We start from the raw sequence: 24,266 nt of genomic DNA, 5'->3' as shown, positions 1-24,266 counted from the left end.
TGCCGAATAACTAATGCTTCAATGTTGCTAGGAAGGCCCAATGCAACAGTCAAAACCTCTTTTGAAAGGCAAATTTCAATTCTTTTCTAGATAATTGCTGATTATCTGATTACTGATCTAGAAATCCATGGTAGCATAGCAGTTAGCATGATGCTCAGGGCTTCAGAGTTAGTTTAATTTCAGCGGCGTCTGTTAGGAGTTTCTGTATGGAATGCGCGGATTTCCCCCAGGTACTCTGGTTTCCTCCAACAATCCAAAGAGCGTCCAGGTAGATTGACTGGTCATTGTAAATTGTCCTGTCATTAGATTAGGGTTAAATTGGGGATTGCTAGGGTGGCATGGCTCCAAAGGCCGGAAAGACCGTACTCCATGCTGTATTACCAAATATAACAATTTGATATTAAGCCATAGTAAATAAAGTAGAATTATGGATATTGCCATCTCAGCAATACCCTGGCTAGGCAATCCTACGTCAAGGAAATGAGATCTACCCTCGTCATTCCAATCCTCTGGATAAACATGAATGACTGGGAAAAGATGAAGGATAATGCAGGCAGGACACTAAAGCCAATTCATTCCTGCCATCATGGCCAGACCTACACTGGTCATTATATTCATCATGATTTAATAGCTAAAGTAATTCCTGTTGCTGAAAGTGTATCGGAGATTTCCAGAACCACAAAATCCAAGGTTGAAGTACACAAATGTATCATGAAGTAGTTCTCCAATACAAATACATACTTGATCTATCCGATACACGTTACATTGCATACAACTATTTAAATAGAGAAGCACAGTATTAAAACTAAATGGTTTGCTTTTCTATCAAAATGTAACTTATACTGCTATTTCCAGCAAAAGAAGCCCAAATGCATCATTCTAAGTCTAGACCACTTGATAGGCTTCCATTACAAATGGCAAAAAGAAAACAGCAATTCCATAACAGCTTCAATTTACTTCAAGGTACAAATGAGATACAAAAGAGATTTTCTTGGCTGTTATTTCTTCCTGCACTAATTGCATCAGCTAGGTATTCTAGTCAACATATTACCGGAGGGATCTCCTGGTAGTTCAAAATATGTAGTGAAAAAGCTAACTAAAATTACAAAGGTGAAACAACAGAGCATGGATCTGTAAACACTACAAAGGATTATGGAGGTAATCCTGTTTGCATTCTAATAAAGGAGTCAGTGAAATTCAGGCCATAGGAATGGATAAGTTTACATTAACATCAGAGCATTCAGGACATCTTCAAGGAGCGATGCCTCAAACAGGAAGCATTCATCACCAAGGACTCCCATCACCCAGAACCTCCCTCCTCTCATTGCTACCATCAGAGCTCTGATTGGACATTGAACCTTTGAACACTACCTCACTACTTTTATTTTTTCTCACTTTACACTACTTATTTAACTTTTTAAATGTATATTTTTACTGTAATTTAGTTTTTGTGCTGCAATGCACTGCTGCTGCATAACAAATTTCGCAACATATGCCAATGATATTAAACCCAATTCTGATGACTAGCATGACCAACATGCAAAATAAGATTCTAAAACTAGCCTATCTAGTAAGAGGAGCAGCTGTGAGTGCTCGCCACTGTCAAATATAGCTTTCCACAATCTACTCTTTAAAAGACTCCATTTAGCTTTCACTGTAAAGGGCAAAGTATCAACCCACCTCCAGCCAACTCTAAAGTCAAAAACTTGAAACCCGATATGACAATTAAAGATGTATACTGGTAATCAGAAACCGGATCTGGGATGTTAATGACCGTCAATAACTTATTTTCCCTCGTATGTCAGGTTACTGGGAGAAGTCCTGGCAAAAAATCCAAACTTGACTTAATGTTATAGGGAGAAAATGGAGGAAATATAGTGGAGCGGGGCTGAAAATAAATGTTAAAGTTTCATGCAAAGTCACAAATAGAAGGGTTGTGTGTGGTGGTAATAATCTTCTGAGGTGTGTCTATTTCAATGTGAGGAGTATTGTGGGGAAGGCTGACGAGCTGAGGGTGTGGATTGACATGTGGAATTATGACATTGTAGCCATTAGTGAAACTTGGCTACAGGAGGGGCAGGACTGGCAGCTTAATGTTCTGGGGTTCCGATGTTTCAGACATGATAGAGGCAGAGGGATGAAGGGTGGGGGTGGGGGTGGTGGCATTGCTAGTCAGGGAAAATGTTGCAGCAGTGCTCAGTAAGGACAGATTAGAGGGCTTGTCTACCGAGGCCATATGGGTGGAGCTGAGAAACAGGAAAGGTATGACTACATTAATGGGGTTGTATTATAGACCACATAATAGTCAGCGAGAATTGGAGGAGCAAATCTGCAGAGAGATAGCAGACAACTGCAGGAAACAAAGTGGTGATAGTAGGAATTTTAATTTCCCACGTATTGATTGGGACTCCCATACTGTTCAAGGTCTAGAGGGGTTAGAGTTTGTAAAATGTGTTCAGGAAAGTTTTCTAAATATATAGCGGTACCGACTAAAGAGGATGCAATATTAGACCTCCTATTAGGAAACGAGTTAGGACAGGTGACAGAAGTGTGTGTGGGGGAACACTTTGGTTCCAGTGATCACAACACCATTAGCTTCAACATGGATAAAGACAGATCTGGTCCTCGGGTTGAGGTTCTAAACTGGAAAAAGGCCAATTTTGAAGAATGAGGAAGGATCTAGAAAGCATGGATTGGGACAGGTTGTTCTCTGGCAAGGATGTCGTTGATAAGTGGGAAGCCTTCAAAGGAGAAATTTTGAGAGTGCATAGTTTGTCAGTTCCTGTTGGGATTAAAGGCAAAGTGAATAAGAATAAGGAACCTTGGTTCTCTAGGGATATCTAGGAACTCTGATAAAGAAGAAGAGAGAGATGCATGACATGTATAGGAAACGGAGCAAATAAGGTACTTGAGTATAAAAAGTGCAAAAAATACTTAAGAATGAAATCAGGAGGGCTAAAAGAAGACATGAGGTAGCTTTGGCAGTCAAGGTGAAGGATAATCCAAAGAGCTTCTACAGGTATATTAAGAGCAAAAGGACAGTAAGGGATAAAGTTGGCCCCCTTGAAGATCAGAGTGGTCAGCTACGTATGGAACCAAAAGAAATGGGGGAGATCTTAAACGGGTTTTTTGTGTCTGTATTTACAGGTGGCCCCCGCTTTTCGAACGTTCAATTTACGACAACTCGCTGTTACGAAAGACTTACATCAGTACCTGTTTTTGCTAACCAAAGAGGACTTTTGCTTTTATGAAAAAAAGACGCACGCTTTATACGTATGTTTACCCCGAGAAAGACTACAATGACTGTGAAGCCTTGTGCAGGCAGTTGTTTGCGCATGCGTATACGTGTGTATGTGTGTACGCGCCGATTTTTTCCCTCCAAATCGATTTTGGTTCGCTGCCATCCTGCGTTTTATAAGTGAAACTACACCGTACCTACAATATTTCTACTTTATATAGGGTGTACATTTTATATCATTAGAGCAAACACAAGGAAATCTGCAGATGCTAGAAATTCAAACAACACACACAAAATGCTGGTGGAACACAGAAGACCAGGCAGCAATATATAAGGAGAAGCACTGTCAATGTTTCTGACCGACGAAGGGTCTCGGCCCGAAACGTTGAGTGCTTCTCCTTATAGATGCTGCCTGGCCTGCTGTGTTCCACCAGCATTTTGTGTGTGTGTTTATATCATTCCTGCTTTTACTATATGTTAGTGTTATTTTAGGTTTTATGTGTTGTTTGCTTTGATTTGGTAGGTTATTTTTTTTGGGTCTGGGAATGCTCAAAAAATGTTCCCATATAAATTAATTGTAATTGCTTCGCTTTACGACATTTCGGATTACAAACAGTTTCATAGGAACGCTCTACCTTCGGATTGTGGGGGAAACCTGTACTAAGGAAACTGGCACGGAGTCAGTGGAAATAAGGCAAACAGGTAGTGAGGTCATGGAACCTATACAGATTTAAGAGGAGGAGGTGCTTGCTATCTTGAGGCAAATCAGAGTAGATAAATCCCCAGGACCTGACAGAGTATTCCCTCTGACCTTGAAGGAGATTAGTGTTGAAATTGCAGGGGCCCTAGCAGATATATTTAAAATATCAGTATCTACGGGTGAGGTGCCAGAGGACTGGAGGATAGCTCATGTTGTTTCTTTGTTTAAAAAAAAGCTCTAAAAATAATCCAGGAAATTATAGGCTGATAAGTTTGACGTTGGTAGTAGGTAAATTATTGGAAGGAGTACTAAGAGATAGGATCTACTAGTATTTAGACAGACAGGGACACGGCTTTGTGCATGTTAGGTCATGTTTAACAAATCTATTAGAGTTACAACGAAAGTGGATGAAGGGACAGCAGTGGATGTTGTCTACATGGACTTCAGTAAGGTTTTTGACAAGGTCCTGCTTTGGGAGGGGGGGTTTAATTAGGAAGATTCATTTGCTAGGTATACATGGTGAGGTAGTAAATTGGATTAAACATTGGCTCAATGGGAGAAGTCAGAGAGTGGTAGTGGAGGATTGCTTCTCTGAGTGGAGGCCTGTGACTAGTGGTGTGCCACAGGGATCAGTGCTGGGTCCATAGTTATTTGTCATCTATATCAATGATCTAGATGATAATGTGGTAAATTGGATCAGCAAATTTGCTGATGATACAAAGATTGGAGGTGTAGCGGACAGTGAGGAAGGTTTTCAAAGCTTGCAGAGGGATCTGGACCAGCTGGAAAAATGGACTGAAAAATGGCAGATGGAGTTCGTAATACAGACAAGTGTGAGGTATTACACCTTGGAAGGAAAAAACAAGATAGAACATACAAGGTAAATGGTAGGGCACTGAGGAGTGCAGTAGAACAGAGGGATCTAGGAATACAGATACAAAATTCCCTAAAAGTGGTGTCACAGGTAGATAGGGTAGTAAAGAGAGCTTTTGGTACATTGGCCTTTATAAATCAATGTATTGCGTATAAGAGTTGGAATATTATGGTGAGGTTGTATAAGGCATTGGTGAGGCTGAATTTGGAGTACAGGGTGCAGTTTTGGTCACCAAATTACAGGAAGGATATTAATAAGGTCGAAAGAGTGCAGAGAAGGTTTACAAGGATGTTGCCAGGACTTGAGAAACTGAGTTACAGAGAAAGGTCGAATAGGTTAAGACTTTATTCCCTGGAGCGTAGAAGAATGAGGGGAGACTTTAGATAGAGGTATATAAGATTATGATGGGTATAGATAGAGTGAATGCAAGCAGGCTTTTTCCACTGAGGCTAGGGGAGAAAAAAAAGAGGATGTGGATTAAGGGTGAAGGGAGAAAAGTTTAAAGGGAGCATTAGGGAGGACTTCTTCACACAGAGAGTGGTGGGAGTGTGGAATGAGCTGCCAGATGAAGTGGTAAATACAGGCTCACTTTTACCATTTAAGAAAAACTTGGACAGGTACATGGATGAGAGGTGTATGGAGGGATATGGGCCAGGGGCAGGTCAGTGGGACTACGCAGAAAAATGGTTCAGCACAGCCAAGAAGGGCCAAAAGGCCTGTTTCTGTGCTGTAATGTTCTATGGTTCCATGGCTAAATTGTCAATCAAGCAATAGCCAAAGCTTCAATATCTTAATGGATATCATGAATATCGTGGAGTCCCTTATCATGACATCCCAATCATTTTATTTAACAAGTTGCAATCATTGTCACAACAAAGTTGCAATACTTACATCACTGCTCTCTTCCAAATTTATTTATATTCAAGTTTGTGATCAAATTTTAAAACAAACAAGAATCTGGCAAAACAGCATACAACTTTAATATGGAGCAGGCAGGGCAGAGATAGATATTATCCTGACATTATTACTATAATGACATTTTAAAAATACTTTCATGGCATTCAAGGTAGCAACAGGTACCATGTAAATAGAAGCCTTTTTCAGTAAGATGCTCAAATAGCAATCAATCTCTAAACTAGAATAATTTAGTGATTTGTAGTGATAAAGTAGAAGACCAAATAATTGTGGTGTACTACCAACCAGTACATTTGGTGAACACAATATGATCTCCTCTGCCTTGGGGGAAATCATTTATAGATCAGACCCTGGGGAAACATATGGATCAGACGAGAACTTTGCATTCAACTTGCAGGTGAGATCCTAAGTTTCAATTTCCTACCACTTAATTCTCCATTGCACATCCACTCTTTGACTCGTCTGACCATAACAGAATAGGTAGCTTCTAAAGTTAACAGTCCATGACATTGGCTCAACTTTGACCTTTCCATTCTTTTAATTTTATTTGGAGATACAACATGCTAACACGCCCTTCCAGTCCAACAAGCACTTGCCACCCAGCTACGCTCATGTGACCAATTAATCTACTAACCCATATCTTTGTATGTTCTCCCCATGATTAAAGAGGTTTCTTCCAAAGTCCCTACAGGCATTGGAAATGAACCTAGATTGCTGGCACTGTAATAGTGTTAATATAATGGATACACTACTGTGCCACCCGACCTGTTGATCATGTCCTACAACCCAAAGTACAAGCATCTCTAACTGCTCCAATTAGCCTATGTAAACTTGCCTCAACTCACAGATATTCCTTTTGGCCAATTCATCCCACCAACAATTTCCCTCTGGAACGTAAACTCTATCTGTATTTCCATTTATAACAAAGGGTCTCTGGCCTGAAACTTTGACCACTTATAGCATATTTTATCATATTTAGCAATGATCAAGTCCTTGCACTTGATTCAGGGGTACTTTATTACTTGGCTTCCATTTTTGCAAACTTAAACGGTCAGTGTCAATGATTTCCTCATTTGCTTTCTCAGTTGCTCAAGAGCTGTTCCTCAAAATGCTGTGAATTCTATCTTCTGGAAGTACAGTGAACCGTTAATCCACATGAATTCACAAATCAAGATAAATGGAGGGAGCAGTACCCATCACTGTACATAGCTTTATTTCAACCTCATTTCAGCCTTGGACTTAATTAAAAGGTTAGCCATTACAAGGGAGATATGGAACACACTTCTCAAATTTTGCTGCCTGAACAAATTTGTCTCTGTCTCAAATGCACTTTATGAAAGCACGCAAGCCACAATCCTAAACAAAAAGGATAAACAGAGCCAACCGTACTGAAGATCAGTGTCAAATGATGCTGTATTGCTGTCTAGGCACTTTTCACAATCTATGCTACATCACACCCTCAAGAAACATCCCCCTGTAGCCGATCTTTGGAGTTGATCTTCAGAAGATAACAGGCTATTCTCATTTGCTTTTCCAACACCACACTGTATTTATACACCCTGATCCAAATCTTGTCACATGGAGATTACCAAGAAGACTGAGTCAAGGGATGTTGAGCTTTTTACAAGGCGGCTTTTATAGGTGTGCTTAAAGACTCCCTGCCAAAATCTCGACTTCACTGACTCCTGAAATTTTCTAAACTGTGGCTGCATAAAGTAGAAAAGGAGGTGTTTTTTTTTAAAAGAACGAAACTGAGAATCTTGAACTTTATCTGCTAAATTGGTGGAAAAAAATCTGCATTTCCAACAGATATCACAAAACTCAGAAGCTCTGCGAGTTATATTCACCACTAGTTTGAATTTGATTTATTTTTCCATAGAGTAATACCAGCTGTACCATAGAGTGAGAACAAACACCAATTTTAATATTGCTTTGGACAAGAGCTTCTATGTCATAGAAATTACAAAGATGTCCAATCAGCCTTTAGTGATGAGGTTATTAAAACCTTATTAAAAGCTTTGCTTACTCTTCCTGAACCTTAGAAAAAACTGGTATTATTTTAATCAACTGAAAAGTACCAATATAAAAGTATTTCAAAAGCAAACCTTGGAAAATCATGTTAATAGTTAACTTTCTTCAACTGTATAATAATAGGATGTTCAAAATCCTATTCCAACCTTCTTCCCCACCAGATTTCAAATTTAGAAAGGGAAGTAAGTAGCTTCCAGAGACAAATTCCCAATCATGAGCAACATCACTGTAGAAGTACCTGCAGATCCTCCTCTTCCTTCACCAGATCCTTCCGTGGAAATAGGTCTTTGGCCTGAATGTACTCCAAACTGGGTGGGCCCTCTTCACCCTGTCAATGAAAGCAGATATAGATCAGCAAGGTGGACATTGACAACAGAACATGCAAGGCATGCATAGAACTGGGAGCTACAACAGGTACAAAAACCTATGTGGGCTTAGAAGAAGGTGATAATGTTGACATCTTTATTCTGTGCAATACTAAAATCAAAAAGCAATATGGGGCCCTTTTCAAAGTTGATCCCCAAATGGACATTTCTACATAGAACAACTCAATTTGAAAGTATTTCAATACATGATTATTCCATGTGATCAACTCCCAATATAGCCCAATCAACAGATTTTGTTTAGACTCCAGAGTACATAGCTTGAATTTGATGGAAATTCCCAAGTCCAGCAGCAATTCTGGAACATAAGTGAACTAAACTGGCCTACTCCACAGATGCTACCTAAATTCCCAGCATGTTCTATTTGTATATCAGATTTCTAACATCTACACTAGTTTGTTTTTCCTTGGATTATCATTTTCTTAAATTATTGGGATATTCATTAGTTTATAATTAAGAGCTTTCAAAAGAAAACTCAATTGAATGGACTGAAATATCAACAAGTATTTGAAAAAGCATAAACTAATAAATAAGAGTCCCAACTGAAAGCCTTGGCTGTTCTGTTATTAAAATATTCATTACAGATTCCAGCAATTAACATCAGGCAATATCATTTAAAACATCAGTGGGTTCCTGATTTTTTTTCTACCTTCTTTAATAAATAGTGGGGTCACATTTGTTACTCTTGATTACAGGAATCATTCAAAAGTTCAAGAAATATTGAAACATAATTACCAATGCACCTACTATCTCTGTAGCTACCTTTGCAAAACACTGGGATGCAGATCATCAAGTTCCTGGGGATTTATCAGTTTTCAGTCTTGCTAACTTCTTCAGTGTTTTTGTTTTACTAATAGTAACTTCCTTCTGTTTCTTATTCACACTAGACCCTTGGCTCTCTGGTATTGCTGGGAGTAATTTTGTATCCTCCTGTGAAGATAGACATAAAATATAATCTGCCATTTACTTACTTCCCACTACAAATTCTTCTGTCTCTGTAGGGACATTTACAGAACTATGCAATCTTTCAGGAGCATAATTTTCCATTTCTCCTGATGAAGGGTTTTGGCCCGAAACGCCGTCACACTCCTGATGAAGGGTTTCAGCCCGAAACGTCGTCTCTACCTCCTCCCATAGATGCTGTCTGGCCTGCTGAGTTCTGCCAGCATTTTGTGTTTTTATTTTTTCCATTTCTTGCTAGTTTAGTCAAATATTCTACCGACAAAACCCCAATCATAACAGTTTAGCAACATTGACCATTTTGATTACTTGGCACTAAACTGGACTTGTTCCAATGATGTTTTTCTTTGTAAAAATTGTTTAATTTATGTTTGTTTTATTCCAGTGAATGCTGCTTACATGATACTAAGTGTCATGCTGCTGTAAGTAAAGTTTTCATTGCACGTGTGTACACATGTATTTAGCATATGACAATAAATTCAATTCTGACTTCCTTCTTTTGCAGTTTCTTGGTCCTCCTTTGAGGTTCTAAAATGCACCAACCCCAAGGTATGCTGCTATTTTTGACAACTTTCATTTTAACATTATCATTAATTTATCTAAATAGTCATAGATCCAAAAATTTTTCCATTGGGATTTTATGCCTTAAAGATTTATGAAACCTTTCTTTAATTGCTCAATTGCCATGCAATTTAGTTTCCAAACCAACCCCCACAGACAACTTGTCTTTCATAATTTCCTTTGCTTAGAAGTAAACTCCCAGACTCTTTTCTTCAGACGAAGAGCATCATTTCATTTATCTCTGAATTAAATTTTGTCTGCTTTATCCACACTTGAGACTTCCAAGCTTTGCATTATCTGCTAATTTGGAAATTTTACCCTGTGCCCATGGTTATTAATGCACAATAATAAAAAAAAACATTGGTCCCAGCACTAATCCTCAGGGAATATATTGAAAATTATCCTCCAGTCTAAAAATCAGAGGCAGACCTTGATAAATGAAGCCAAGTTCCAATTCTTGCTGCCAATGACCTTAGTGAACATAACAAATAAAGTGAGAGAGACTGGATAGTATACATTCTGAAAGGTGTGCTCATACACAAATCACTTGCAAGTTCAGCAGCAATAGAAGAGAACGTGGCATGCCAGCCTTTGTAATGAGAGGTTTTGACTGCACAAGCAAGGCATCTTTCTGAGACGATAGGACCACGGTAAGATTGCACACAAGTATCATGCACTGGTTTGGTCCTCTTACCCACAAAGGAATACTTATCCAACTGGCTTCAGGGATAGCTTGCCTTACGAGAAAAAAAAATACTACGACTGGAATACATTCTCTCGAGTTAGGAAGAGCAAGAGGAGATCTTATTGAATTGTCAAAGAACTTGATGGTTGACAGGATGGTTTTTCCTCAAACTTAGGACTGGGGACACAATTTAAGAATAAGGGTAGGTCATTTAGGACTGTGATTAGTTAGTTTACTTACAAATAAAGCGATGATCCAAAAAGAGAAATAATTGGAAATTTAGTAACAGAGCTAGCTTCTAAAGAGACCCATACCAGACAGTCTGCATGATTAATATAATATAGCTAAAAAGCAAGATATCATGTATTAACTGCCCAGTAATAAAACCTAAAATTAGGTAAGGCTAAACCTCCAAATTTTTTAGATTTTTGAAGATGAACTTTATTTAAACGAGGACATTTATTTTTCCATACTTAGGAGGATAAAATAGAATCAAGAGTGTCAAAAAAGGATTTAGAAATAAAAACACAAAGCCTGAAAAAGATATAAATTTAGGCAGAATATTCATTTTAATAGAATTAATTTGTCCAATCGACGATATTGAACGAGGTGACCAATTTAATGATATCCTTTTTACATGGTACAATAAAGTAAGAAAGTTTTCTTTAAACAGATATTTGTAATTCTTAGTGACTGTTACACCCAAATAAGTAAATTGATTCCTCAATTTTAAAAGGGAGGTTAGTATTAATTGATACCGAATTATTTAAAGGAAATAATTCACTCTTATGTAGGTTCAATTTATATCCTGAAAACTGGCTAAAACGGGAGAGTAAAGAAAGTACGCAAGGTAATGAGGTCTCAACATTAGAGAAAAAAAAGAAATATACTATCAGTGTAAAGCGAGATTTTGTGAGTGATAACTTTCCTTAAAATACCACAGATATCATTAGGTTCTCAAAAGGCAATGACAAGGGTTTCTAAAGCTAGATCAAAGTGCTCAACGGACAGACTTGTCTAGTTCCGCGATGAAGTTTAAATGGTTTGGAATTTTGAAAATTAGTAAGAACCTGAGCAGGAGATAGATAAAGTAATTTAATCCACTGAATAAGATCTGGTCCAAAATTAAATTTTTCTAAGGTTTTAAATAAATAATTCCTATCAACCTGATCGAAAGCCTTCTCAGCATCTAAGGATATCACACGTTCCAATATCTCCTGGGAAGGAGAGTAAATAACATTTAATACACGGTGCATATTAAAATGGGAATGTCAGTTTTTAATAAATCCAGTCTGATCATCAGAAATAATAGAAGGTAGAATATTTTCAATCCTACGAGCCAGAACTTTAGAAAGGATTTTAGTATCAACATTGAGTAATGAAATTGGCCTATATAAAGAGCATTCAGTTGGGTCCTTGTTCTTCTTTAGGATAAGTGAAATAGAGGCTTCATAGAAAGATTGAGGCAAGCTACCCAATTTGAAAGAATCCAAAAAGACTAAGTGTAACTGCGGTATAATTAATGAAGAAAAAGCCTTATAAAATTCTCCAGAAAATCCATTTGGATCCAGAGCCTTCCCCAAGTGTAATGAGCGTATAGCCTCAGCAATTTCCTCATAACAAAAGGGTTGATCCATCGGTTTGCAATTATCTGCATAAAGTGCAGGGATATTTAATTGATCTATATTTAATTGATCTAGAAAATTATTCATTACAGTATTATCTTTAGGGGAATCAGAACTATAAAGTTTAGAATAGAATTCTCTAAAGGTATCATTTATTTCAGAATGATCAATTGTCCTATCACCATTAGTTTTGCAAATTTCTTTAATTTGTCATTTAACTGCATAAGTTTTTAATTGGTTGGCCAATACTTTGCCTGATTTATCTCCGTGAATGTAAAATTGAGTTTTATCTTTAAGTAGTTGAGTTTCAATTGGATATGTTAACAGAAGATCATCTTTAGTTTTAACTTCAACACGTCTTTTATATAAAACAGGATCTGGAGCTATAGCATATTTTTGATCTAATTGTTTCAATTGATTGGCTAATTCAATTCTTTCTTTATTAGCTTTATTCTTAACACTCGCAGTATAAGAAACAATCTGTCCTCTAATATAGGCCTTGAAAGTATCCCATACAATAAAATTAGAAGTCTCTTCCTTTTTATTCTCTTCAAAAAAACAATATGCCTCTCTAGAAATTTTAAGAATTCTTTATCACATAACAAAACTGATAAAACTGATAATTTAATAGTTAAACATACTCTGAGGATCTGGATATAATTTAAAAAACATTGGTTTATTGAGATTTTCCCCTTTCAAATCCCATTTATTCTAATTTTTTAAAAACCCTCCAAGACTAATTTGGTTTTAAAAGAATGGGACAGATTGGGTATTAAATGTTTTTGGGATCTGTTTGTTGGAGGAAACCTTTTTTCATTTGAGCAACTGTCAGCCAAATATAGCTTACCCAAAACTCGCTTTTTTTTAGATATCTACAAATCAGAGACTTTATAAGATCTCAATTATGCACATTTCCTATAAGCTCAGATAAGAACTTACTAGATGTAATTTTTAGTTTGACACCTTTTCATAATGGTTCAATATCTAATATTTATGGTATGTTACTGGGGACAAGGAATGTTCCATTAGACAAAATTAAGAATCTCTGGGAACAAGATTTACAGACATCAATATCTGAGGAAACTTGGAATGAAAATTTTAAACTGGTTAATACTTCAATCACTATGTGTTCATCATTCCCTCATACAATTTAAGGTTGTACACGGAGCTCATATGACTAAGGATAAGCTATCTCGTTTTTATTCGGATACATCTCCCTACTGTGACAGATGTAATAATGGAAAAGCTTCATTAATTCATATGTTTTGGACTTGTCCGGATCTTGAAAAATACTGGAAGGAAGTTTTTCAAACTTTTTCAAGTCAATTTTAAGCTTAATTCTCTGACGGCCCTATTCTGTATTGTTGCAAGACAAGGTATTAAGCTGAAGGTATCTGATTTACATATTTTGGCCTTTAGCTCTCTTATAGCTAGGGGGGGTGCATTTGTTTAAATGGACAGATATTTTTCCTCCTACTCATGCTCAATGGTTATGCAACATTATGTCATGCTTAGATTTAGAGAAGATTTGCTGTTCAATTTCTGAATCTCGTCAAGACTTTCAAACATTGTGGGGAACCTTTTCCGAATTATTTTCAAAACCTTCAACCCATTGTTTAAATTCAGATATTGGCTATTATTAATTTTTATTATGAGAAGGTATTTTACCTCTTTTTCTCCTTAATAAAGAGCTTCGGTCTTGGTAGGGGTTAGATTCTTTTTTTGTAATAAAATAGTATATTTCAATATAACTATTGATTAACTTACATAAATACAGGGTAATGAGATTGTTATTATGAACAGATATAATGTAATTGGTAGTTATTTTTAAAATCTTTTTTGACCTTTTATATATTCTTGTACTCTGTATTCTTCTATGTAGAAACTAATAAAATATTGTAAAGGACTGTGATGAGGAAAATTTTCTTCAAAAGAGTGGGAAGCATTAGAAATTTGCAATCTCAGTAGATTATGCAGACCCAGTCATTCAGAACAGATATTGATAGATTTCTGGATATTAAGGTAATCAAGTGATTTGGTAATAGTGTGGTAAAACAGCTCTGAGGTACAAAATCAGCAATGACCTCAAAAAGTCAAAGCTGACTTGAAGAACAAAATAGCTTAGTTCTGCCTTTTTGTTCATCTGAGCAGACTTCCATGTGCAACATGCATTAATTTTCTTTAATAGCCTCAAGAAAAATTCCAACAGCTCAACCAAACAGCTTGCATTTAACAAGACCTTGCTAATTCTTCTTTATCAATGCAAACTTTTCCAAGTAACACACAATGTTGGAAGAATTCAGCAAGCCAGACAGCATCTACAGAAAAGGGTATCAGATTTTTGGATCGTTAGTCAGGGACTGATACAGAAGAGATGGTTTGCACCCGAGCTGGAAGGGGACTAATATACCCTAGCTGAAAGGTTTGCTAGTGCTGCGGGGGGGGCTGGGGGGCTGTGTTTAAAGCTAGAGTTGCTGGGGAATGGATACCAGAGTGCTAGAACAAATAGCAAAGAGGTCGTGGAGACCTCTGATAAAGTTAAGAATCAAAAAGTTGAGCATGGTGTAACTAATGCTTTAAACCTCACACATTTCAGTGCAAGTATTGTAGGAAAGGCAGATGAGCTCACGGCATGGATCAACACCTGAAATTATGATATTGTGGCCATTACTTGGAGGAGGGGAGAACTGGTAGTTCAATATTTCGGAGTTCCATAGTTTTAGATGCAACTGAATGGGAGGGATAAAGGAGGAGGGGTGGCATTCCTAGTCAGGGAAAATGTCACGACAGTGCTCAGTCAGGACAAACTGGAGAACTCATCTCGTGAGGCATTATGAGCGGAAATTAGCCTACCAGGGAGAAGGCAATTCTGGATCTAGTGTTGTGTAATGAACCGGATTTGATAAGGGAACTCGAGGTAAAGGAGCATTTTATTACAAAAAAAGAATCTAACCCCTACCAAGACCGAAAATAAAGCATGGCAGATGCAGTTTAATGTGGATAAATGTGAGGTTATCCAATTTGGTGGCAAGAACAGGAAGGCAGATTACTATCGGAATGGTGTCAAGTTAGGAAAAGGGGAAGTACAATGAGATCTAGGTGTTCTTGTTCATCAGTCACTGAAAGTAAGCATGCAGGTACAGCAGGCAGTGAAGAAAGCTAATGGCATGTTGGCCTTCATAACAAGGGGAGTTGAGTATAGGAGCAAAGAGGTCCTTCTGTGGGTGTACAGGGCCCTGGTGAGACCCAACCTGGAGTATTGTGTTCAGTTTTGGTCTCCAAATTTGAGGAAGGACATTCTTGCTATTGAGGAAGTGCAGCGTAGTTTCACGAGTTTAATTCCCGGGAAGGCGGGACTGTCATATGTTGAAAGATTGGAGCGACTGGGCTTGAATACATTGGAATTTAGAAGGATGAGAGGGGATCTGATAGAAACATAAGATTATTAAGGGATTGGACACGCTAGAGGCAGGAAACATGTTCCCGATGTTGGGGGAGTCCAGAACCAGAGGCCACAGTTTAAGAATAAGGGGTAGGCCATTTAGAACAGAGTTCAGGAAAAAAAATTTCCCCCAGAGAGTTGTAGATCTATGGAATGCTCTGCCTCAGAAGGCAGTGAAGGCCAGTTCTCTGGATGCTTTCAAGAAAGAATTAGATAGAGCTCTTAAAGATAGCAGAGTCAAGGGATATGGGGAGAAGGCAGGAATGGGGTACTGATTGTGGATGATCAGCCATGATCAGATTGAATGGCAGTGCAGACTCGAAGGGCCGAATGGCCTACTCCTGCACCTATTGTCTATTAAATGAGAAATAAGAAAGGCATGATCACGCTAATGGGGCTAGATTACAGACCACAACAATCCAAGGGATTTAAGAGGAACAAATTTGTAGAGAGATTGCAGACTGTTGCACGAAACGCAAAGTTGTTATAGTACATGATTTTGACTTTCCAGATATTTATTGGGACTCCCATACAGGAAAAGGACTAGATGGGATACAGTTTGTCAAATATGTTTAGACAAGTTTCTTTAATCAGTATGTAGAAGTCCCAATGAGAGAGTGAGATACTTGAACCATCAGGGAATGACCATGTGAATGGTGCTATATCACAGACCACCAAACAGTCTGAAGGATTTAGAGCAACAGATCTGTAGAGAGATCTGTTGCAACAAACACAAGGTTGTTACAGCAGGTGACTTTAAATGTCCACATATTGACTGGGATTCCCATACTGCAAAAGGACTAATTGGGATCTGGAACGTTTCCTTAATCAGTACAGAGAAGCCCAACAAGAGAGTATGTGATACTTGATCTCCTATTAGGGAATAAGTATGGCCAGGTGACAGAAGTTTGTGCAGGGGAACACTTTGCATCTGGTGATTATAATGCCATTACTTTCAAACTAAAATATGGAAAAGGATATGTTTGCTCTACAGCTTGAGATTCCAAAATAGAGAAGGGCCAATTTTGATTATATCAAAAAGGATCTGGCAAGTGTGGATTGGGACAGGGTGTTTTCTGGCAGAGGTGTACTTGGCTAGTTGGAGGCCTTCAAAAGTGAAATTTTGAGTGTACAAAGCTTTGTGCCTGGAAGAATAAAAGGTAAAGATAACAGGTGTAGGGAACCTTGGGTTTCAAAAGATATTGAGGTCCTGGTTAAGAATAAAAAGATGTATCACAGGCCAGAACAAATGAGGGTCTTATGGAATGCAATAGAACAGTTAAGAAATCAGCAAGGCTAAAAGGCGGCATGAGATGAAGACAAAGGGATTCTGCAGATATGTTGAGTACAAAAGGATTGCAAGGGACAAAATTGGTCAGAATGGTAATCAATGAGTGGAGCCAAAAGAGATGAGTTAAGAACTTAAATAACTTTTTTGCATCCATATTTACTTGGGACACAATCTATAGAAGTGAGGCAAAGCAGCAGTGACGTTATGGACCCTATGCAGATTATAGAGTAGGTGGTGTTTACTGTCTTGAGGCAAATCAGGCTGGATACATCCCCAGGGCCTGACAAGCAGTTCCCTCAGACCCTCTTTTCTTTTGCTTCATTTTCTTTCGTTTTTCATTTGGGGATTTCTCAGTTTGATTCCTTATCGTTCTCTCTCAAAGAATGAACTTAATTATTGCTTGAAAAAATATACCTCTTTAAAAATCTATCTTTAATTACTTTTATCCACTGTCTCTTCTCATCCTATTGATGTTAACTTGCCTTTAATTTGGAAGTATTATTTTGCAATCCTCCTGGTCTCCACCCAATCTAAATGCTATTACCCATTGATTACTGATTCCCAAGTGATCTCTTACTGATACTCATTCCAACTGGCTGACCCACCACCTAGATTTAACAATGCCTCCTTCCTCACCATCCCAAAACATTTCAAAAAGCCCTCTCATTCCATACCCTTCACTCTGCCATTATTCCAATTAACATTGTTAATAAGTTACCATAACACTGTAATACATTGTAGATTTGCCTCACTATCTCTCCAAATAACCAAATACCCCCCCCCCGTAGCATGATAGTTCTTAGATTTCTTAACCCTTACCAAAACAATTTGACACTGCATGCACATCTTCTCATTCCAGCACTTCCTTAATTAATGCTGCCCTCACCTTTTTCTTTAAACCTTTCCACTTATTTTCTGAACATCATGTTCTGCAATATTAAGCACCTATACAGCAGGATCCTTAGTGGCACTGATGAATGGACTGATCTTGGACTGCAAGTCAATAATTCCCAAGAAATGGCAATACAAGTAGAAAGGTCAGTAATGAAGGCACGTGGCATCCTTGCCTTCACTGATCAGAGTGAGCACAGACTCATGAAGTCATATTGCAGTTGCATAAGATTTTGGTGTAGCCACATATGCAGTACTGTTCCTGTAATCTGGTGACCATAACTACACAATGTGAAGACTTTGGAGAGGGTGTAGAGAAGGGTCATTGGGTTTTGTCTGGATTAGAATATTAGCTACAAGAAGTTGTTGAACAAATAAATCATTTTCTCTAGAGCATCAGAGGCTAATTGGGTGACCTGATCAAAGCATATATAATAATAGTCAAAGATACTCAGTATTTATCCCCAGGGTAGAAATGACAAATCCTAGAGGACATCGCTTTAAGGAGAGAGGAAGAAAGTTTAAAGATTTGCAAAGCTCTTTTTTAAAAAAAAAAAGTAGGTAAAACAGAGTGGTAGGTGCTTGATATGTGCTACCAGGGGAAGTGGTGACAACAAATATGCTAACAGTTAAGAGGCACTCAAACAGCATGAACAGGAAGTGGAGGGATATAGACCAAGTGCAGAAAGATGGGAATAATTTGAATGAGGTGAAGGGCCTGTCCCTGTGCTGTACTGATCCAAGTTCTATACCTTTCTCAAATTTCAATTTTGTCGTCAACATTACATCATAATTCTACAGAGTTAAAATTCAACAGTCTTGTACATCATACTTTGGGTTTTTACAGACATGCATTCTAAACCAACTTTTTTGTTTCTCAGTCCTTCAATTGAACCTATCTAATTGAGTACAAATTTCTTCTTTATCACTCCCATACCTGTCTGCACCTTATTCCCCAGTCATTCAGCATAGAAACGAGACCTTTAGTCTGGAACTGATAATGCCCAAAATCAAGTTCCTGCTGGACTGAAAAACTTCAATCCTTCTTACTCCATTTCTTACTTCTGACATGAACTAGGACTTCCTGTTCTTCTGCTCAGCACATTCTATATTCTCTGAACATTAGACATTTAAAAAGCTGAAAACTGCATCACGGATTCTGACACATGGAGGAGCCCAGCTTCTTATGCAGGGGCTCCCAACCAGGGGGAACCTCTCAGTTAATGGTACAGGTCTATGGCATTAAAAAAAGGTTGGGAACCCCTGCTAGTGTGTCCCTCATCATACGTTATTGGATGACTTCCATCCAAGGACAACCATATATTAAAACCCAGAGATGCTGTGCTCAATGCCAGATAGATGCATTTAATTCTATTAGCTCTCTGCATCCAACCCAGCCAGTTAAGTGCAGATCAGTAAGAATTATCAAGAAGGAGCCAGCTTAATGTACCCCTATTAGTAACTGGGATATCTTGCTGCAGAACATTTTGAATGATGGACCTATAATGATAAAGAATTGTCAATAGTGTGCATAACAAAAAGCATATTGCCAAAGTAGTAATTGCAAGCTGGGAAGCAAGACTGGTAACAGATATGGTCAAAACCCCTATACAAAATATCTTGCAAGAAGCTATAAGGCTAATCTAGTTCTTCTTGACCATCAAGTGCTGGTACAGGTTTAATCATTGAAAAGTACAAAAGAATATTCATAAACACAAGAAATCCTGCAGATGCAGCAAATTCACAGCAACAGAGAAAATACTGGAGGAATTCAGCAGATTCACGCAGCACCATGGAAATAAACAATTGATCATTTGGGCTGAGATCCTTCGGGACTGGAAAGGAAGGAAAGCTAGAATGTGATAGGTGAAGCCAGGTGGGTGGAAAAGATAAAGGGCGGGTGGGTGAGAAAGAGGAATCTGATAGGAGAGGACTCATAGGAGAAAGGGAAGAAGAACAGGCACCTGGGGAGGTGTGCAGGTGAGAAGCAGTAAGAAGCTAGAGTGGGGAAAATCAAAGAGGGGAGAGGGAGGAGAAATTTTCTTTACCAAGAAGAGAAATCAATATTCATGCCATCAGATTGGAGGCTACGCCACTCTGAGTGTGGCCTCATCGTGGCACAAGGCCATGAACCAACACGTCGGAAATGGAACGGGAATCAGAATTAAAATATTGGGCCACGGGGAAGTTCGGCTTTTGGCGGATGAAGCTGAGGTGCTCAAAGTGGACCCCTTATTTACCATGGGTCTTACCAAAAATAAAGGAGGCCGCATCGGGAGCAACCAGGTACAATAAATTACCCCAGCAGATCTGCAGGTCAAGTGCTGCCTGGCTGGAAGAAGTGTTTTGAGTCCTGAATAGAGGCAAGGGAGGAAGTGAATGGGCAGGTAGAGCACTTTGACTGCTTGGAGAAATAAGCGCCAGGAAGGAGAATATTCATATTTGAAACATAAACACTAGGCAGGCAGAGAATGAACCAAAGTATTGTAGAAAGTACAACAGATTACATGCATCATATACACCCAATATTCTGAATGTCATGCACCAAACTTAAGTAGATTCTGTGCATTCAAGTGATCCGTGTTTATATGAATTATTACACTTAATGTTGATGATTTCTATTTAAACTGAGGTTGATTAATAGAGTTCCTATGCAATTACTATATTTAAATATATAACTATAATTACCAGATGAATGCAGTATTCCATATTAGTTATTCAATAATTAAGAGATTGGAGCTGGAATTAATCTTGTGTAAACTGCAATAATCACTTCTGCTTCTACAACAAATAAATAACTTCTGTACAATCCATTGTACTTTTTTTATTACTTACCATGAAAATAAACATATCTCAGCATATATACTCTGCTGGTATCTGGCAGAGGGGAACTTGTTTCATATTATGCACTCATGCAAAGCTAAGAAACATTGCCAGGTAGTGCTCAAAATTGACTTATGTCCATGATCACATTCACACAAGGTCCACGTACAGGATTGCATACTTTTGGAACTTAATAATGAACGCGCCTTTTAAATAATCTTCTATTTACCATGCAAGTAGACATCGAGCACCTGATCTGCACATGCCAGTTTTTAATTTGCGTATCATGCCAGCTCTCAGTCCACAAATTTCTATTCTATTTCACAACCTATTAATCTGGGCTTTCTCTTTTATCAAACATAGAGTTGGCGAGCTATATATACACACAGTTTCTGTAGTTCATAAACCGTCAACCCAAATTCTCCTCCAATACAGATAGTCTGCAATCCATCAAATAGGACATGAAACTGCAATCTCTTGTGTGTTCTAAATCAGTCTGGGTCCTACAATATCAATCCCCATTGTGCTTTATATTCCATTAAGGAAGGCCCTCTCCAGCCACATTTTATCCTGCTCTACAGTTTAAAAATCTGGAACTTTCCCTCCACTAAAGCCATAATATTCCCATTAACTTGAATCTTCCAGCCACAGTATTTTAAATCTTTCTCACCAGGAATCATTTGTGTAGCACTATGGAATAGTTATTTAACTCTGACTGGAACCACCCTATTAAGAGCACTGACATAGTGTTTAACTAGAACTCCGAGTGCACAAGACATAACAAAAGGAACATCTCACAGCCCTTACACAATCTTGGTCAGCAGTAATTAAAACCAGTTGATTGACTGCCTTTACACAATAACTTGAAATGGTGCATTTGTGAAAAGTCATAATAATAATCCCCTCCCAACAGGCTAGCGCTTCAGACAGAAGCAACAGTATTTTTTAAATCTATAAAAATTGGATACACCTCATCATAAATGATTAAAATAATAGCAATGCTTTATCTGTCACCAAAAATCAGCTTATTCCAAATTTTCACAATACTAGCCTTACTTTGTATTCCTAAGATTCATGCATCGTATTGTTTGAATTATAGCCCTGAAAATGCCATAAAATAATACACAATGAAAAATGAATGAATGACATTAAAGGGTGAAGCAGCAAATAAATATCTTTAAAAAAATGATAATAAAACAAATATCAGAAACGTTCCTCGTAATGCCGAGCCACATACCAACATGATCACCTGAAAGCAACGTCTGTCTCAGCCCTGTGGAACAGAATATGCTTAGTCACCAGCCATCCTTTCCTTCCCAATACCAGCAATACGTTCCAAGATTTTCAGGATTCCTTGCCTGTTTTCCCTCTCATGTCGCATTTGAAAAAATTATCTAGCAACCCATGGCTGCACAGGTCTCAAAGCCAATAGAAGTAACAAAAAAGCAGCAGAGACTCACAAAGCAATTCAGCATAGAACAGCTGACGTGAGCAGCCAGACTCATGTTCAGTGGAGGCTGGTATGTTTCTGCAGTGCATGAAGCCTATACAGATTCACAGAGGATTTATCCAGCCCCGGCACAGATCCCTTCATCACTGCTGCTCTGATATTAAACAGAAAATGATTAACACACATTGCCTAGAAAGCAAATAATGGAAAGGGAGTGTTTTCCAGACTTTGTCCAATCAGCTGATTTTCTGCTGCAGGTGCACATAGCAGTACAACTGCTTGGGGGGAAAAGAGTGGAAAAGGGATTGTAGCTCCTCCTATAGAGCATCACTCAGCACTGTGCAACCTGTACTGCATCAGAGGCAGCTCCCACTGCAGAGCTGCAGTCAGCTATTGTACTGGACACAAGCTCCAAGTATCTTTCCATCCACTAGCAGCAGCTAAATTTCAGCACCTTTTGGGCATTTTAAATGTTCCATTGGAAGATTTACACCCTTTCTATAACAGCTTCAGTTTATAATAAATGTACATAATTATAAAGAGCATTGCAATTTAAACTACAAGCAAGCCAGCCAATAAAAGGAGTATCACACAATCAAAAGCTGCATCAGAAACTGCAAGTCTACCATTTAGGACTCTGAACTCTGTTATTTGATTCATCTTTCATCCAAAGGGGACGACAGAGGGACAGTGAGATTCCTCACTGGTGGGGGAAATCACAAGAAAGGGGCAAGCTACAAAAAAAGAGGCCTGTCACTTAAAACTGAGGTGCAGTTTTATCCCCCACAGAATGCAGATATTCTCCAGAATTCATTACCCTCAAAGTGTGGTGAAGGCCAGACCATTAAATACAATGTACAGTGGAGATAGATAAATATTTGAAAGATCAAGGATTTGAGGGTTATTGAAAATTGGCACAGAAAGAGTGAAGTCAGCATTAATCTGCACGATCATGTTGAGTGGCAGGCAGGTTTTAAGGGCCTCATAAAATCAATTAAATGATCTGTCTCACTAACAGTAATACAGCTAATGATTTATGAAACAATTTTTACTTGTCAGTTATGTTTACTATCCTTTTAGTGCCAAAAAAATTGTGGGATGGGTCTTTCCATACTATGGTGGAAGATGATATTGAGTGATGGAAAGGACAAGTGGGAAAAACTATGATTGTAGGGTATGTTATTTTGTAAACAAGTGAAGTTTGCAGGCAGGTATAAAATAGTAAAAAATTTTAAAGTGCTACAACAGACCAAAATTCCCAAGGAATGGGGAGTAAGTACCACAGAATGTGAGGGGAGAGATTTTTAAAAAATGGAGATCAGTGTAAGGAAGACAGGAAGAGCTACAAGAAAAGCCAAAATGAAAGATGATAAGCAAAAGGTCTGAGATCACCTCTGCTACCGTAATTAAGTCTATTAAAAATAGACCTAGCTAATGAGAATTATGAAACATAGCTTTCCCCATATGCACTAGGTCAAAGTAGACTGTATGGCTAGAAAAGAATGATTAAAAGTGCAATGTGCCATAGTCAATTTTAGTCATGTTGTCATATAAAACTGCAAGAGATTTGATAATGATACCATCACAAGCAATCTGGTAAAATTTACCATGTGGTTACATCCTACATTCCTCTTAAAATCAATAAGCAGATGAAGAACAACTGAAGCAGCATCTCATCAATCTCATGCAGCCATTTGTTTCCTTTCCTACCCCACCCTACTGGTGACTCAGACACTGCCTTGCTGCGATTCACAATGACAGAGGTAATACTGGACAATGCGAGACACAGACAGATCTCCTGCTGCACCCCCCACCAACAGAAAAGAACTTGTTATTTCTCATCTGTTATTGTCTGGACAAACATACATTTGCTTCTGTACATCAATGGACACTCTTTACAATATTTGCTAATATTTTATTTCACATTAACCCAGTTCCCCATGTCACAAATAAATTTACTCCAAGATTTATTATTGTTAAATCACATGCTAACAAATTTGAGAGGGGAACAAGCAGAGTATTCTACTCCCTCTCTTGTACAGTAGCACATATCTAATCTGCCTCTTTGGAGACTCGGCTAGATATTAAAATTCATTAGTTGTGGGAAAAGAATGCAATTGTGAATTCAAAGCTACTAAGCACATCAGAAAGGAGCCAAGTCACACAGCAAGCTTTAGCAGATGAATTTACTCTTATTTATATTAATAATATTCATGACCAATACTGACTGAAAGATAGGAGGAAATGCTGAACAACATCTATTTTGCAAGATCAGAAGCACTCCCGATTTTTTTTCTTTAAAAACACCAAGATTGTATTTCTTATTCATTAGATATCTTCAGATAATAATCTACTTCCAACCCCAAGACAATAACAAGAAAAAATGAAAGTACAATG

At 38.1% G+C, this 24,266-nt stretch overlaps 1 protein-coding gene across 7 annotated transcripts in view; it reads right to left on the bottom strand.

The window, feature by feature from the left end:
- The window catches only part of mtmr4 (myotubularin related protein 4), a 139,041-nt gene that overhangs the window by 60,503 nt on the left and 54,272 nt on the right, over positions 1–24,266 (bottom strand). For 4 of the 7 annotated variants that reach the window (XM_073053604.1, XM_073053607.1, XM_073053606.1 and 1 more), the window contains exon 3: positions 7,997–8,086. In XM_073053604.1, the coding sequence (XP_072909705.1) occupies positions 7,997–8,086 (90 nt within the window). Of the gene's footprint in view, positions 1–7,996; positions 8,087–21,656; positions 21,848–21,879; positions 22,076–24,266 lie in introns of those variants that run through there. The other 3 variants (XM_073053603.1, XM_073053608.1, XM_073053609.1) reach the window with 3 other exon arrangements.

The sequence above is a fragment of the Hemitrygon akajei genome, chromosome 8 (genome assembly GCF_048418815.1).
Source record: "Hemitrygon akajei chromosome 8, sHemAka1.3, whole genome shotgun sequence".
Lineage (NCBI taxonomy): Eukaryota > Metazoa > Chordata > Chondrichthyes > Myliobatiformes > Dasyatidae > Hemitrygon > Hemitrygon akajei.
This window is presented reverse-complemented; position numbering and strand designations above follow the sequence as displayed.